Here is an 18,807-nt window from a genome sequence, read left to right as displayed (position 1 = left end):
CATTTCATAGGTTTGACAAACAAGAAAACATTTTTCTAATAAACATCAACACCTCATGCAAAATATCATCTCAAACATAAAAATATTTTACAAACTTATTTTGAAGTGAACTTGTTTTTAAACATGATTTTTAAAAGATTCACTCTCAGCTGAAGGTCCAGTATCAGCATTTATGGTTCACCCTAGTTGCCATTGAAAATGGAAGGTGTAGGTCACCTTCTTGTCGGTTGAAGTCCATATGTTGAAAGTACTCCTATTATTCTGAGAGGTGAGGAGTGGAAGGATTTCTACCTTGCAATGTTAAAGGAACATCCTTCATTGGAATATGTTGAAATTAGCAAGGTGATCTGCAGCATGTTTTGAATACCACTTCTTGTTTCAATTTTCATTACCCCATGTGGATATATCATAGTCATTGCACCTAAAGGAGACATTTATCATTGGTACTTAACTGAGATATTAGTTCCTCCATCTTCAAAGCTATTTTTCATGCTTTCAAATACTGATATAATGGTGATACAGTTTGTGTTATACATGAGTTCACACTGAGACACATAGGATCCAAACAGTTGCCAATTTTACTTGCATCAGCCCAGGTCATTTTAAAAAAAGATATTTTGCCTTAGATAAGTAAAATAAAATTAATTCCTTCATGCAACAAGTGATAGTGAAATAGGAAACATGAAAATATAAAATGCAGAGTTACATGATTGAGAATGTTCAATAAGAGTATACAATCGCTTTATAATTCAAAGTAAAGGTGTAAAAATATTTGCATCAAATGTTAGGGTGACCATTTCTGAAATGACAGTAGCAGTTAGTTACCTTGTTTAAAAACTTGTTTGAGCAAAAGAGGCTCAAGTGATGGATCCAGTTCCTCACCAACATTTTCCAGTAGGAGAGGTGTGCCAAATTGGATGCAATTCTCTAGCGTTCGCATGTAATCCAAATCTGTCAACTTAGCAATACTCAGTTTATTATCACGCTCAGAATTTCTCACCCATTTATTGGCTTGGCCTTGTGGATCAATCATTAATGGCCTGAAATCAGTACAATCACAATAACAGCATTGTTAATTCTTTACAAAAAAAGCCAACTCAATACTTTCCATAGGTCTAATATGCATCATTTTAACTTACATTTATTGGTTGCAAAATATGAATCTGTGGTGTTAATGTAGCCAGCAGAAATGAAAGGCCCGCAATGCAGTGGGAAGTCTGCACAGTGTGCTTAGAAGGGTGTTAAGTATGAGTAACTTTGCCACTCGGCAGGTTCTAAAAAATAAACAGCCTCTCAGGCTGATTTGTGTCAAGTCCTGTCAATTTGGCATGCTTAGGTCAGTGAAATTTACAGAAGTATAGAAAATGGGAGAAGGAAAAGACCATTTAGCCCTTCAAGCTTGCTCCACCATTCAATATGATCATGGCTGATCATCCCACTCAGCGCCCTGTTCTCGCTTTCTCCCCGTTGCCTTTAATCCCTTTAGCCCTAAGAACTATTTCTAATTCCTTCTTGAAAACTGTCAATGTTTTGGCCTTGACTGTTTTCTGTGTCAGTGGATTCTACAGGCCAAGCACTCTCTGGGTGAAGAAATTTCTTCCCAACTCAGTCCTAATTGGACCACTCTACATCCTTAAACTATAAACCCTAGTTCTAGGCTTCTCAGTCTTTGGGAACTTCCATTCTCCATTTACTCTGTCTAGCCCTGTTGGAATGCTAAAGGTTGCTACAAGATCTCCCAATATTCTTCTAATCTCAAGTGAACATAGTCCGAACTGATCTGGTCTCTCAGCATACATCAGTCCTGCCATCTCAGGAATCAGTCTGGTAAATAATGAGTTGCACTCCCTCCATAGCCAGAAAAGTCTTCCTCACATAAGGAAACCAAAACTCAGGTGTGGTCTCACCAAGGTCCTGTGCTATCGCAGCCAGATATCCCTGCTCCTGTATTCAATCCATCTCATAATAAAGGCCAACATAACATTTGACTTCTTCACCCCTGCTGTGTGCTTACTTTCAGCAACTAGAGTGCAAGAACACAGATCTAATTAAAATTTGCTTTTAGGTCATTGCATTTATAAATGCTTTATTGGTTCTCAAATAATGCTGCTTTAAATTGATGGAAACTTCATGGACTAAAAAAATAGTTTGCTCCCATTTTCAGGTATGATATTATGATTCAAGATAACACATACCTATCCCATTGAGGCAGATAACACAGACATTTCATGCTGTCTCCTGACATCAATGATTGTAGCATTCAGCTAATCCTGTGCTGCTAAGAGGTGTCTGAACGTTTAACAGATGGCCCTTTCCCAATCTATAATAATATAATAGACTCCTTTCCTGTTTCTGCTATCAAAGTGGATAACCTCACATTTATCCACATAATACTTCATCTGCCGTGTATTTACCTACTTACTGAACTAATCCGAATCACACTGTAGCATCTCTGCATCCTCCTCACAGTTTACCCTGTCATCCAGCTTCGTGTCATCTGCAAGCCTGGAGACATCGTACTTAGTCTCCTCATCTAAATCATTCATATGTATATATTATGATATACACTGTGGTGGTGGGCTGCACACATAAATCATTAACGTATGTGTACTGTGACTTACACAATCTGAACTGAACTTAAACTTAACTGTAACTGAGAGGTCATGGGGGCTCTGCTTGCCAGAGACATGACTTCATTATCTCGTCTCTAAACAGAGAGAAGCAGGAGGAGCAGCATATGGCTTTGGCAGGTTAAAGTATTCCCAATGGTGTGGGAAGCCATAAAATGCATGTGACCGTGTCTCGACGACTTTGCTGACACCCGCTGACCTGGCAGTCATAATATGGAAGCCCTCTCTGATATATTGTCCATGTAGTGTCCTTATAGCCACGTCCTGCAACAGTCAGCAGCAGTTTCCTTACAATGAGTGAAATTCAACTTTAAAAGGGACAGGACAACCTTAAGCAGTGCAGGCTACCTAAAACGTATGTTAGCTATGCAAGCTGCTGGGCCACCTGTTGAACATTCAGACATCACTTAGCACAGGCCTAGCTGAATGCTACAATCATTAAGGTGAGGAGCAGCATAAAATGTATGCGTTGTCTGCCTCAATGGTGTAGGTATGTGTTGTCTTGAATCACAACACGACATTTGAAAATGGGAGTTAACTAATTTTTTATACCATTTAATTTCCATCAATTTAAAACAGCATTATTTGAAAACTGAAAGAACATCCATAAATGTAAGATCTAAAAGGAAATTTCAGGCATTATTCAAAGGTAGCATGATTATTGCTGCAACAAATACTTCAGTCTGAAAACTTTGGAGCAGCTGCATTTGTTGTTATAAACAGATTCTCCATTGTGGCCCAACGATCATATGGATCTGATAATCAACCTGAGTATAGGAACATATAAAAACAAAATAACAAAAGAAACAGGGGCACAAATGGCAAAGAAAAGGACCACAGCTCTCAAGCTTTTATTTAACAGGCTGATTTTGTGACACTACCAATGATTTTTGCTATACGTTTCTAAGATTTGCCTTTAGTGCATGACATAATGATGTATTTGCACTCACCATCTCCTGGAGTTACTAACAATCACACCATTATCAACTGAAAAGTTGTCTGTTGGCAATCCAGCAATATTCCATGCTCTAATTATTATCGGATCACCCAGAGTTTTACTGAGTGAGAAATCACCTGAAGATGGGATATTTTTAGACTGTGAACATAGGAAAAATATTAATTAAGTTTAATTAGGAAGAAAAATACAAATACATACACCACTAGCCTATTAGAAAGATAAAATCAGAGCATTTATGCAAACAACTTCAAAATCAGAGAGGAACGTAAACACGAAAGATGTTAACGCTGGATTGAAAGCATCATGATTGGAAGACTGGGGAATGGGTGGTGGAGAATTCTCCCCAGCTTATGCAGCACTGTGGCAACAAAATGGAAATTTCATTTTACCAAATAGCCAGCTTCACATCTTCCCAAAACTGCTGCTCACTAACGAAGCAGGACAATGGACACAGAGGTGAGTGAGCAAATAAGTAATTGTCAAGGAACCAACAAGGCACCTATAAGTAGTAATATATAATCAAGGTGTGATTGGTGAAATTTCAAAAGCACATATACTTCAGTATTTGGTGCCTCAACAAAGTGGCATGAAATATTCACGTATGAATACCTTGCATATGTTGGTCCAATCAACAATACATTCATGACGAAAAGATGCAGTGAAGGCTCCAAGATAAGCAATGACACCTGCTGAAACTAACACATCCCCAGTCAAGGTATCATATATGTTTTGTAAATCATCTGCAGCCTTTGACCACCTAGAGGTTAACAAGATAGCATTTCAGCAATGATTTATATATTAAAATCAGTATATTTTCTGCACAGTTAAGTTAATTTAAATAAGGATTAGAAAATGTGATTACTAGATTCAAAGCAAACTTTCCAAAGACTCCAATTCATTTTTGATGACATCAGTAATAATACTAAAATCAGGAAAAATCATTATGGAGAGGTAAACTGGATCCAAAATTGTCTCACAAAAAGGGGCAAAGGATACGGTGGAGCGTTCATTTCGTAATTGGAAGCCTATCACTAGCAGTTTACTTTGGACTTGGTGCTGGAGCTCTTGATTTTATCATTTACATTAACAACTTGGGTATGAATATAGAAGGTATAATTAGTAAGCTTGAAGATGATATGAAAATTGGAGGTGTTAACACTGAGCTGATTTCAGGCCACAGTCTGATATTGATCAACTAGTAAATTGGGCAGAGCAATGGCAGATGGAATTTAATCCCGATAAGTGTGGTGATGCATTTTGGGAAGTCTAACAAGGGAAGGAAATACACAATAAATGGTTGGCCCCTGGGAAGTACTGAGGAACAAGGGGACCTTGGTGTGTAAGTCCATAGGTGCATAATAGTATCAGCACAGGTAGACAGGGTGTTGAAGAAAGCATATGAGATGCTTTCATTCATTAGCTAAGGCATTGAGTCTAGAAGCAAAGAAATCTTTTTCTAATATATAAAACATTGGTTAAGCCACAGAGGGAATACTGTGTACAGTTCTGATCACCACACCATCAGAAGGACATGATTGCAGTGGAAAGTGCAGAAGAGGTTCACCAGGATGTTGCAAGGGATGCAAAGTCTCAATTATGAGGAGAGGTTAGATAGCTAGCTTTGTTTTCCCTGAAGCAGAGGATGTTGAGGGGGATCTGACTAAAGTGAAATTATGAGTGGAGTAAAGTAGATCAGGAGAATCTCTTACTCATGGCAAATGTGTCTAAGACCAGACGATATATGTTTAAGGTGAGGAGCAAGTGGTTTAGAGGAGATATGAAAAATAATGTTTTTACCCAGAGGGTCATAGTTATATAGAAAATGCTACCTGAAAGGGTGGTGGAGACAGATACTCTTGCAACATTTAAAAAGCAATCAGGATGAGTATTCAAATTGCCAGGGAGTAGGAAACTATGAACCAAGTGCAAGTAAATGGATTGGTGTAGCTTAGTACAAAAGCAGAATTTGCAGGAAAAGCTCAGCAGGTCTGGCAGACCTGAAATGTTAACTTTGATTTTTTTCTTCACAGATGCTGCCAACCCTGCTAAGCTTTTCCAGCAACTCTGTTTCTGTTCCTGATTTGCAGCACCTACAGTTCTTTCGGTTTTTAGTGTAGTTTGGCATTTGCTTAACATCAACATGGTGGGCCGAAGGGCTTGTTTCTATACTATATGACTGTATGACTCTATATTTGTTTCAAGAAATGCAAGTGAACATCTAGTTGAATTAAACTTAATATTTTTTTTGCTGGGGTTCCAACCCTGACCCACTAAGACACTGCAATGAGCATTTTTTTCATGCCCATCACATGCCTTTTGACTTTTCTACTTTTCCTCCTGGTTCCCACTGGAAGCCAAAAAATTGAAAAAATTGGTGCCTTACTGCTACTTTTGTGGTTGAATGAGTGTGGGCAGACAATGGTAATTAGTTCTACAATTATATTTTACTGTCACCTCAAACTAATACCTAAGCAAGCTAGTGAGAACATACATGGTTTAGAAACTAACCTTGATTTTTCTCCGCCTAGTCCTCCAATCAATTTCTCTGCTCGCTCTAGCTTTTTGGCACATAGGTCTACTTGGAATTCCAGTTGTGCTTTTTCCTCAGTTTTATCCTGAAATGTTTTCTTTAGATCAGCAAGATGATCTTCAACTTCTTTAAGCTCAGCTCTCTTCTGGTTTAGAATTCCCATGGTGTCAGCCAGGGATTTCTGTGCTTCATTCAATCGAGCCTTCTTTGGAGCAACAACCTGAAATCATAGTGTTTTGTTTAATTATTGCACCACTTGCAATATTTATACTTACTGAAAAAGAGAGGAAAATTCCAATGAAGTTCAGAAAATTAGAAAACAAGGATTAATTAATTTTAAAAATTGCCATGATGAGAGTAAGGAGAAGTTTGGATAACTTCCTTTACTCAAGAGTTGTTGGACCATGGAAGTGACTGATGCAGGGGACAAGTTCACAGCCAGTTTTCCTCAATGAACACTATAAGCCTAATAGGCAAAATGAACTGCAATCAGTATCTATTTTTATTATTTTTTAGAACGCCACTTGTATGGTGTGAATGCACACCAGAGAGACGCCCATCATCGGTTGGATTTCATATCTGAAAAGTGGGTAAACATAAGAGTCACAACCTAAAAGCATAAGAAATAGGAATGGGAGGAGGCTATTTGAAACATTGAACCCGCTCCACCATTCAATAAGACCACGGCTGATCTGATTGTAGATTTAACATCACTTTCCCACTTGTCCACATAAGCTTTGAATACATGAAAAATATATCAGACTCCATTTTGAATATATTCAATCACCCAGCCTCACTGGTCTCTGTGGAAGAGAATCCAAAGACAAATTAAAAAACAAGGACTGACGAAGTCAACAGGATGGAAAAGAGTGACTTGCTATTGAGCACAACTAATCAAAGAATATGCGTTTGAAAATTTGGTAAGGAAGAGAATTCACAGTGGTGAAGGAGAAGGTCCAGTTGAAATAATTAACAGAATTAACAAGTGAATATCTGGTGAGAGTGATGGAATTTCACAAGCTTAAAAGGTGCAAGAATGAAGACGAAGCAGCAGGAGGAAGGGACCAATCTACTATTCAATCTTGCCAATGCTTGAAAATTGCCACAGGGAAACACCAAAATGATTTGTTGTTATTTTGTTTACTTTTCTCAAAAGCTTTTTGGAGTATTTTTAAAATTCTTTATTAATAATTAAAGGAAGGAAGAGTGTAAAAAAACTGACAACACAGCTATAAATTGTCAGTGACTATCTACTGGAAGAGTCTATAAACAAATAGCTAGATTAATTTAATAAAATGTGAGGCTGGATGAACACAGCAGGCCAAGCAGCATCTCAGGAGCACACCTCCTGAGATGCTGCTTGGCCTGCTGTGTTCATCCAGCCTCACATTTTATTATCTTGGAATCTCCAGCATCTGCAGTTCCCATTATCTCTAGCTAGATTAATTTACTACTTTTGGGAAAGGTGCACAAATAGCTGGATCGAGGAAAATCATAACTCTTACGTGCCTACTTTACAGGCACAGGATGATAGTCAATTATTAAGTAGAAGAGCTTAATTCTACTTTCTACTCTTCAGATAACAGTGATCAGTCCAAAAGTTAGCTCAAGATATAGAAGGACAGCTCTGCTGTGAGGTTTGTCTGTACTATGACATGTAGGAAGTCATGGATATGTCATATTTGCAGGATGTGACATTGGCTGAGTGATGTCTGGAGTCACCACAGTGAGAATGACTTGATTAGAACAGAAAAATAGGTGGTCATAACATAGGCTAGGAGTGTGCAGACAGAAAGGGAATGTGCTACTGTCAGCCTGTTGAGGAGTATAAAGCAGGAAAGCAGGAGTAGGAAGTAGGAAAAGTTGGTGAAGCAGGAAACTTCACAACCTTTAAAAAGTACATGGATGAGAACTTGAAGTGTCATAACATTCATGTTGTGGCACCGTGGCTGGCTCAGCAATACAATTATGCGGTGGGGGGTAAGTGTGGAATGGGAATAATAGTGGTAAAAGATTCAATTTTAGGGAACACATAAACATTCTTGTGTCCTTAAGACCGACTCTAGCATTGTATGTTGCCACCCTGGAGCAGGGTCAAGGATGTCACAGAAACAATAGAAGCACAGAAACAAAGAAGATAGGAACAGGAGTGAGCCATTTGAGCCCTCTAGCCTGCTCCACCATTCATTATAATCATGGCTGATCATCAAGCTCAACACCCAATTCTGACCTCTCTCATATCCCTTGAACTCTTTAGCCACTAGAGCTATATCTAGACAGTGTCAGAGGAGCAGGAAAGCTGACGTTTTGGGTCTGGACCCAAATTTTTGAAGAAGAGTCCCAACCCAAAATGTCAGCTTTCCTGCTCCTCTGATGCTGCCTGGTTTGCAATGATCCTCCAGCTCCACTCTATGTTATCTCAAACTCCCAAATCAGCAGTTGTTACTGTCTCAGAGCAATATCTGTCTCCTTCTTGAAAACACAATATTCTAGCCTCAACCACTTTCTGTGGTAGTGAATTCCACGGACTCACCACACTCTAGGTGAAGAAATTTCTTCTCACCTCAGTCCAAATATTTTTACACCTTACGTTTAAGCTATAACTTCTGGTTCTGGTCTCTCCTACCATGGGAACATCCTTGTCAGTGAATGGTTGCAAGGCATTCATATGGGGAAGAATGACAGTCAAAGGTTGTGGTTCACACTTGTACCAATGATATAGATAAGGTAAAAAGAGGAATGAGGTCCTGAAAGCAGAGATTAAGGAGTTAGGAAAAAGATTGAAAAGCAAAATCTCACAGGCTGTAATCCCAGTGCTATGTTCCACTCAGTATAGCAATAATAAAATTGAGCAAATAAACACGTGGCTGAAGAAATCGTACAAGAGGCTGGGCATTAAATGTCTATCATGTTGGGACCGGCTTTTAGGCGAATGGTACCCATAAAAGGTGAAGGTTTATGCCTTAACAAGACCAGGACTAGTATCTTCACAGGGAGATTTCCTGGAGCTGCAGGAGGATTTAGTCTAGTTTATCAGGGGAATGGAAAACCAAGAAAAAATGCAGCTAGGAGAAAAGCAAAGCTGGTAGTGGGAAATAGAAAAGTAGTAAACAAAAGTGGAAGGTGGGAGAAACAAAACCAAAATTAAATCAAGTCAAACGACAGAATAATGTAATGCAAACAGAATTACTAGTATTCTATCCGAATGCATACATTTCATGAATTGAGGGCTCAAAAAGAAATAAATAGATATGATAGGGTTGTGGTTGAAAGGTGAAGGAACAAGAATATTCAAGGGTACTCAACATGTAGGAAGGACAGGCAAAAAGGAAAAGGAAGTGAGATAATGTGTAAATAGAGTACACTTGTGAAAGGAACTTAAATTGGAAGAATATGATGTAGAATCTGGGTGGAGCCAAGAAACAGCAAGGAACCATAAACATTGACATAAGTTGTCGATAGGTCACCAAACAGTAGTAGAGTATAGTAGAAGTTAGGAAATTAGAGGGGCATGTAACAAACTTTAGGGAAGCGAGGCCATTTGATAGAATTTTCCTTTAGGTTTGTAAACATTGTAATTTAATCTGAAACTAGGGTCTTTAATCTAAACTGGAGAAACCATGAAAGAATAAGAGGCAAACTGGTTGTGTAGATTGGGAAAATATAGTAAAACATATGATGATAGACAAGTACAGTGCCAATACCTGATGTCCCTATGACACACCACAAAGTACAATAAATGAAGTTACAATTGGCCCACTTATTCTGACTTTTTTTATTTAGTCAATCCTCTATTCACACTACTATATTACCCCAACACCATGAACCCTTTACTTTATGCAGTAACATTTATGTGGGACCTTATCAAAAATATTTTGGAAATCCAAACACAATATGTTCCCAGTTATTCTTTATCCACCCAAAACTGTCAAACACAATGTCCCTTTCTCAAAATCATCTTGATTCTGCATGACTGTACAATGAATTCCAAATATCCCGCTATTGCTTCTTTGGTAATGATTTTTTCTGATATTTTTCACTGACGAGTGTTCGTTTCCTGCTTTTTGTCCTTCTCCTTTAGTGAATGCAAGTGTTACACGTTCAATATTCTGGTCCACTCAGATCTTTCCAGAATCTATGGAAGATTATACAAAAGCATTCATTATCTCAGCCATCACTTCATTTAAGACCCTAGGATGCAGGCCATTAGGCCAAGGGGACTTGTCAGCCTCAAGTCTGTAAGACTATAAGAAATAGCTACAGGAGTGGGCCATTTGTGCCAGCTCCAACAATTCACCAGGATCCTGGCTGATCCACCATTCACCATGTCCATTTTCTTGCGTTTTCTTTATAACTCTTGATCAAGACTTTATCTATTTCTGCCTTAACTATACACAAGGATTCTTCCCCCAGTGCTGTCTGGACTCACAACCCCAGAGAGAAGAAATTTTACCTCATCTCAGTTTTAAATTGGCACCTTTTATTCAGTCCTAGACTCTCTCATGAAGGGATACATCCTCTCATCAGTTGCCTTGCCAAGCCTGTTAAGAATCCTATATGTGTCAATAGATTCTTAAGTGTCATTCATCCTTTGAGTGCATTTTCTCTTGAGATCATGGTTATTCCAAATTCCTACCTCCCTTCTGCCTCTTGATTTTCTAATATTATTAGAATGCTTTTGGCGTCTTCAACAATGAATTAAGATAGTCACAAGATACTGTCAAGTACTGGCTTTGTTCAAAGTCCCTTCCATTGTTTTGTTTTCTATTATTAACTCTTTAGTCTGATCTTCGAAGGGAGCAAGCTTCTAAGGAAACAGAGAGACAGTGCAGCTGAACACACAGCTACAGAGCTGGTGTAGGAAGCAGGGTTTCAGGTTTGTGGATCATTGCGATACCTTCTGGGGAAGGTGGGACCTGCATAGGAAGGACGGGTTGCACCTGAACTGGAGGGGCACCAATATCTTGAGTGGGAGGTTTGCTACAGCTCTTCAGGAGGGTTTAAATGAGTTTGGCAATGGGAATGGCAACTGGAGCTACAGATCAGAGGTTGGGATAGCCGGTGTGCAGACAGATTGAGCAAGCAGAGGGTCTATGAGGAAGGATAAGCAGTTAGTAGGGCAAAGTGGTAGTCAGTGCGATGGGTTGAGTTGTGTCTACTTCAATGCAAGAAGTGTCGGAATGTGGTGGGGGGGTAGCAAACTTAGAACATGGATCAGTACTTGGAACTATGATGTTGTGACCATTATGAAGACTTGGATAACACAGGGGCAGGAATGGTTGTAGGATGTTCTGGGGTATAGATGTTTCAATAGAAATAGGGAGGGAGGTAAAAGAGGTCAGGGGGTGACATTGCTAATCAGGGATGGTATCACAGCTGCAGGAAGGGGGGTCATGGAGGAGAGTTTCTCCATTGAGTCAGTAAGGGTGGAAATCAGAAACAGCGAAGGAGCAGTCACTTTACTGGGACTTTTCTATAGACCCCCAAATAGCAACAGCGACACTGAGGAACAGATTGGCAGACAGATTTTGGAAAGGCGCAGAAATAACAGGGTTGTGATCATGGGCAACTTCAACTTCCCTAATATAGACTGAACCCTCCTAAGTGCAAATAGTTTGGATGGAGCAGATTTTGTCAGGTGGTGTCCAGGAAGGATTTCTGACTCAATATGTAGATAGGCCAACTAGAGGGGAGGCCATATTGGATTTGATGCTTGGCAACGAACCAGGTCAGATGTCGCATTTTGGTATTAGGGATCACAACTCCCTGACCTTTACCATAGTCATGAAGAGGGATAGGAGAAGACGGTATGGGAAAGTATTTAATTGGGGAGGGGGGATCACAATGATATTAAGCAAGAACTATGGAGCACCAGTTGGGATCAGATGTTCTCAGGGAAGTGCACGATAGAAATATGGACTTTTTTAGGGAACAGTTGCTACAGGAACTGGATAGGTTTGTCCCAGTGAGGCAAGGAAAGTATGGTAAGGTGAAGGAACCTTGGATGACAAGATATATTGAAAACCTAGTAAAGAAGAAGAAGGAAGCTTACTTAAAGTTGAGGAAGCAAGGATTGGACAGGGCTCTAGAAGTCTACAAGATAGCCAGAAAGGAACTGAAGAGTGGACTTAGGAGAGCTAGAAGCGGGTATGAGAAAACCTTGTTGGGTAGGATCAAGGAAAACCCAAAGGCTTTCTGTACTTATGTGAGGAACAAGAGGATGGACAGAGCGGGGGTACGGCCAAACAGGGATAGTGGAGGGAACTTGTGTGTGGAGTCAGAGCAGGTAGGGGAGGTCCTTAATGAATACTTGGCTTCAGTATTCACCAGTGAGGGGGACCTTGATGTTTGTGAGGACAGCATAAAACAGGCTCTAACAGGTTATTGTTAGGAAGGAGGATGTGCTAGGAATTTTGAAAAACAGGAAGAGAGATAAGTCCCCTGGGCCAGACAGGATATACTCAAGGTTCTTACAGGAAGCGAGGAAGAGATTGCTGCCCCTTTGGCAATGATCTTTGCGTCCTCACTGTCCACTGGAGTAGTGCCAGAAGATTGGAGGGTGGCAAATGTCATTCCCTTGTTCGAGAAAGGGAATAGGGATAATCCTGGAAATTACAGACCAGTCAGTCTTATTTCTGTGGTGGGCAAATTATTGGAGAGGATTCTGAGAGATAGTATTTATGTTTATTTGGAAAAGCACAGTTTGATTAGAAATAATCAGCATGACTTTGTGAGGGGCAGGTCATACCTCACAAGCCTTATTGAATTCTTTGAGGATATGACAAAAGACATCGATGAAGGGAGAGCATTGGATGTGGTGTATATGGATTTTAGCAAGGCGTTTGATTAGGTTCTAAACGGTAGGCTCATTCAGAAAGTAAGGAGGCATGGGATTCAGGAAAATTTGCCTGGCTGGATACAAAGCTGGCTGTTCAATAGAAGACAGAGGATGGTAGTAGATGGAAAGTATTCAACCTGGAGCTTGGTGACCAGTGGTGTGCCGCAAGGATCTGTTCTGGGACCTCTGCTCTTTGTGATCTTTATAAATGACTTGGCTGAGAAAGTGGAAGGGTGGGTTAGTAAATTTGCTGATGACACAAAGGTTGGTAGAATTGTGGACAGCGTGGAGGGATGTTGTAGATTGCAACAGATATTGACAGGATGCAGAGCTGGGCAAAGAAGTGGCAGATGGAATTCAACCCAGAAAAGTATGAAGTGATTCATTTTGGAACGTCGAATTTGAATGCAGAATTCAGGGTTAATGGCAGGATGCTTGGCAGTGTGGAGGAACAGAGGGATCTTGGGGTCCACATCAATAGATCCCTCAAAGTTATGATCCAAATTGATAGGGTTGTAAAGAAGGGGTATAGAGTGTTGGCTTTCATTGGCAGGGGAATTGAGTTTAAGAGCTGTGGGGTTATGTTGCAGCTCTATAAAACTCTGGTTAGACCACACTTGGAATATTGTGTTCAGTCCTGGTCACCTCATTACAGGAAAGATGTGGAAGCTCTCGAGAGGTTGCAGAGGAGATTTACCAGGATGCTGCCTAGACTGGAGGGCAGGTCTTATGAGGAAAGGTTGGAGCTAGGGATTTTCTCATTGGAGCAAAGGATGAGAGATGACTTGATAGAGGTGTACAAGATGATGAGAAGCATAGATAGAGTGGATAGTCAGAGACTTTTTCCCCAGGGCGGAAATGTCTATTACAAGGGGAATAATTTTAAGGTGATTGGAGGAAGGTATAGGGGAGATGTCAGAGGTAGGTTCTTTATACAGAGAGTGGTGGGCATGTGGAATGCGCTGCCTGCAGTGGTAGTGGAGTCAGATACTTTAGAGACTGTTAAACGACTCTTGGATAGGGACATGGAGGATAATAAAATGTAGGGTATGCAGGGTAGATTGATCTTGGTAGGATAATAGGTCGGCACAACATCATGTGCCGAAGGGCCTGTACTGTGCTGTACTATTCTATGTTCTATGCTCTATTATTTTTCTCTATTACAAATTCTCCTTTTATTATTTTTGAAATAATCTTTTGTTTTTCTAACTATTTCCCAATCTTACAACCTACTATTAACCTTCCCAGCATTGTACATCTTTTCTTTAATTTTGATACCATCCTTAACCACCTTAATTAATTACCCATAGAAGATGTATTCTTCTCAAAAGGTATCTTTCTCAAAGGAATATATGCTTGTCGAGACTTTTAATTACTTTGTCAAATGTTTCCCATTCTTACCCTAACCCATACTTCCAGCCTGTTTTGATCAAATCTGTCTTCCAACCTTTGTAACTGCTTTTATTTGAATTTCAGATCCACAATTTTCACTTTCAGACTGAATATGAAATCCTTGATTACTCTTGTCGAGAGGATTGTTTACTGTGAAATCACTAATTACTCTTGTCTCATAACACATTACTAGGTCGAATATAGCCCGCTGCATGGTGAAAAAATGTATTATTCGAAAAAACAGCTTGAACACACCATATGATTGCATCTTCTAGGCTATCTTTGCCAATTTGAATCGTCCATTCTATAAGGTTAAAATCATCCACAATTATTGCTGTACCTTTCTTACAGCTATGTTATTTATTGATTTATACTCAGTGTAGTTACTTTTATGGGCCTATAAACTGTTCCCACCAATGACTTCCTTCCTTTTCTCTCCTCATGTGAACAGAATCTGCACTAATTAGATCAAAGCCCTAACTATAGCCTTAGTTACATGATTCAATGCGACAATGGTCCCACAGTGGTTCAGGTGCAAACTGCCCCAACAGTGCACTTCCTTCTCTTTCCCAGTGCTGGTGTCAGTGCCTAATGAATCAAAACCCACTTGTCCCACACCAATTTCAGGCCTGACTTCCTGTTACATCAGTTTGGGTAAGGGATTAAAAATAGAAGTTTTATTTATTACTTTCATTTTTAGTTCTATTCCAGGAACACCAATTTATCCAACCTGGAAATCAGTTGAAGTTCTGGTGCAGGCCCTTGCACTATGTGTCTTCAAATGCAGTCAACCAAGTAAACCAAATTAACTCAACTAATTGACGAAATTGAAGTTGAAGGGTTTCGGTGGTGCATTGGTAGTATCCGTATCTCAAAGCCAGAACATTTGCATTCAAGTCCCAGCTACTCCAGAGGGTGTCATAACATGTTTGAGCAAATTGATGTGGGTGAAAAATGGGAGCATCGTCTCCCAAACTTTTTTTTTTATATCAACCTGTTCAGACATCATTGTAGTAGGTTAGCTGGAACCAGATCTTTTGGCCTAGAGAGAGGGTCATGAGCAGTGTACCACAAGACCCTCTCCAAACTCAATGAGTCAATATGGTGTTTAAGCCTACTGCAGGTGCAGGTAGCTTAAAGATATCGGAAAGCACCAGGTAATTCCAAGGTTATACACCAATTTATTGTGTCTCTGTTCTTTCCTTTTCATTATGCCTGGGGAACAATTTCCTAGGTGCAATAAGCAACCAAATCTAATCTCACATTTTTAGGGGAAAATTAGATAAATAGTTAAAGTAGACAAAAATACAGCAATATGAAGAAAGAATAGGGTAGCTATATTAGCTTTGAATGATTGTAGAAAACAGAAAAAGTCAAAAGGCTGGCTAATTTTCTGCTGTTGTGGAAACTTTCTTGGATCTAACGCAGTGGTTTTCAGACCTGTCAGTCTGTGCACCAATTCCCCTGAGCAAAAGATCCCACAGATCGATTGGTTGAAATCCATCTGCTTTTGCTTGTCACTGCCAACAAGTTATCAGAATCAATGGGAAGAATGACACTGCTTTTAATGTGACACAAATTAAGTGAGTTCTGGTTCTAGAATGATATAATCCCTACAGTACAAAAAGAAACCATTCAGAGTCTGCACTGACCCTATGAAGAGCATGCCATCTAGACCATGGCCCCATCTCATTCCAAAACACCCTATGAGGTTTTACCATGGCTAACCCAACACACCTGCGCATCCCTAGTCTCTACAGAGTAAATTTTAGCATTATCAATTCACTTAACTTGCACATTTTTGGGCTAGGGTGGGAAACTGGAACACCAAAAGAAACCCATGCAGACACAGAGAGAATATGCTGCCCAAGATTGGAAACAAACCTAAGTTCCTGGTGCTGTGAGGCAATAGCGCTTACACTGTGCCACCACGCTCCCCAAATATTATGTGCAGGGAGTTCAAATTCCACTATCGATTGTGATGGTTTTCAAACCCAGGTACCCTGAACATTAGCTGAGACTCTGGATAGTCTAGTGTTAATACCACTAAGCCATTACCTCCCCTTAATAGAGCTGGAGCTTCAGTCTGATTTCAAGCTTCACGACGCTCTTTTTCTATGATTTCAGCATTCAAGCATTGAAAATCCAAACATCATGGTTGCATTTTGTAACACTAACATAAATCTTGTTTATAAAACTACATTATTGTTAGCTTATGCCATGCATGATGGGGCCAGTCTGGATGTAAGCTATCACATGAATGGTGTGAATGAAGGTTCTCTCAGGTTCTAATGTATGATTTCAGATAGGCATTGCACATCAACAGCTTGCATTTTGACCACCCGGAGGATCCTCCTGGATCACCAATCGTCCACAGGCTACACTTTGAGAGCAACTGTTCTAAGCTGAAGAAATATACTGATAGTTTCGGAATAACAAGGATGGAAAATTCAGAGGCAAAATCATCCTTACAGGTCTCATGTAACCTGGGATGGGAATTCTTAAAGTAGCAAGGACAGAAATTACTCAAGTCTAATCTGCTCCAGAGCTGTGTAATAACACTTCTGAACAGGATGATGAGAAAATATCCACAGTTCATTTTAGCAGGGTCATGACACACATAAAAGGCACAAGAAATGGAAGCTAATTACAATCAAAAGCAAAGGTTGATTTTAAGAAAAGACTGGAATGGTTGGGGTAAGTGAATCCCAACTGATTTTAGCAGCCTCCATCCAAACAGGGTGAAAAACAGAGGTTAGTCAGTGAGTGGGAATGGAATGTTGGGGTGCAGGAGATTTCATCTAAGGTCCTAAAAAGGTCTTTGCTAGCATTCAGGTTTAAGAAGATTATCTATGGTGAGGAAGGTTGAGGGAACAATCTGCTGGGCATCCATTTCACCTGTACATGTGAAGCCTGCAGAATCCCTGTATAAAAACCACATGAGTCATGATAGTAAAATGTGAGGCTGGATGAACACAGCAGGCCAAGCAGCATCTCAGGAGCACAAAAGCTGACGTTTCGGGCCTGGACCCTTCATCATCCTCTCTGATGAAGGGTCCAGGCCCGAAACGTCAGCTTTTGTGCTCCTGAATTGCTGCTTGGCCTGCTGTGTTCATCCAGCCTCACATTTTATTATCTTGGAATTCTCCAGCATCTGCAGTTCCCATTATCTCTGAGTCATGATAGTGTTTTTTTTATTAGGGAAGTTATATTTTGTAAATATTGAATTCACATGTGTGAACAGGCCAGTGTAGTATAAATTAGTTACATATCCTTTAGTTGATAATTTGCTATTATCACTGCCTTAGCCTTGTATAGCAGTATCTTATTACCTTTGCAACGCGATCATACACCTCCATGGCAAGGATCCATTTGCACAAACCTTCAGCTGCAGATGAGGCTTTAACCACCTTCTGTGGGTCAAAGTCAGGATTGGTGAGGTATTCAGTACGTATTTTCTGCATAACAGCAACCTGTCCAAGAGAAAAATATAATGGCTCACATTCTGTGACAACATTCACATGACAATTGACTAATAGAAAACATTTAAAGAATGGACATATATAAAAGTGGACAAATATGTAATAAAACTTACTGGAATGTTATCTTTATCATACTCCCGCAAATCTCTTAGGAAATTCATGTCACCCAGCAACTTCTTACTGGGACCCCAGTAATCTAAAATCTTGCAAAAAAACCAAATGGAAACATTTTAATAATTCAATGGTTACTTGCATGTCCAGGCGATTTTTGCACTAGGAAAGAGGTGAAGGTGAATTTTTGTCAAATAAGTTTTATATGCGATTAATTTTAACTTCCAACATTCCATTGTCCATTCCATTATGGGAAATCACCAAAGGCTCCTTGAATGTCCTTTACGTATATCCATAGTATTCTAAAATAGTCATAAATACAATACAATATAATACAAATACGGTTTGTTTGCAAATTGCTTCCTTTGGAGTATTTACTTCAATGCCTTGTTGCTTTAGATTTTACCTTTTCTCCTCTTCCAGAAGGATCATTGATTTTTTCTGGCTTGATGAGCTTCATGACACAAACTGCAGCCATCACCAGCTTGACTCCCTGCGGAGGGTTCTTCATTGACTTAACAATTGTGATGTCAGATGGCTAAAGTGCAAATTGAAAATATATATTTCAGTACAGTTACTAGTGTTCAATCAGATATTTGCCTTATAATGTTTAAGTGCAATAAAAGTAAATTTTAACTTAGACTTCCAAAATATACCTCTTTTTAAAATGAATGTGTCCCATTTTTCATCAACTCTGCTGCCATTGATCAATATTGGCACCCAGCTCCCTCTACCAGCTCTGCAAATTTGGAGCTCTGATCCTTGGATTTAAATCCCTGAATGGTCTCACTCTTCTCAATGTCTGTAAACTGACACATTTCTATAATACTGCAGTTATTTTTACTGATTATACCTCTGAGAAGCAT

At 39.6% G+C, this 18,807-nt stretch overlaps 1 protein-coding gene across 1 annotated transcript in view; it reads right to left on the bottom strand.

The window, feature by feature from the left end:
• dnah12 (dynein, axonemal, heavy chain 12) overlaps positions 1-18,807 on the bottom strand; it is a 318,710-nt gene that overhangs the window by 52,968 nt on the left and 246,935 nt on the right. The window contains exons 50-56 of the mRNA XM_059649958.1: positions 18,348-18,479; positions 17,944-18,033; positions 17,681-17,821; positions 6,097-6,338; positions 4,198-4,345; positions 3,581-3,726; positions 826-1,040 (exon numbers count right to left, since the gene is read on the bottom strand). Of these exons, the coding sequence (XP_059505941.1) occupies positions 826-1,040; positions 3,581-3,726; positions 4,198-4,345; positions 6,097-6,338; positions 17,681-17,821; positions 17,944-18,033; positions 18,348-18,479 (1,114 nt within the window). The remainder of the gene's footprint in view (positions 1-825; positions 1,041-3,580; positions 3,727-4,197; positions 4,346-6,096; positions 6,339-17,680; positions 17,822-17,943; positions 18,034-18,347; positions 18,480-18,807) is intronic.

This window comes from Stegostoma tigrinum, chromosome 11 (genome assembly GCF_030684315.1).
Source record: "Stegostoma tigrinum isolate sSteTig4 chromosome 11, sSteTig4.hap1, whole genome shotgun sequence".
NCBI lineage: Eukaryota > Metazoa > Chordata > Chondrichthyes > Orectolobiformes > Stegostomatidae > Stegostoma > Stegostoma tigrinum.
Note: the sequence above shows the minus strand (reverse complement) of the source record. Positions and strands in the feature narration are given on the sequence as shown.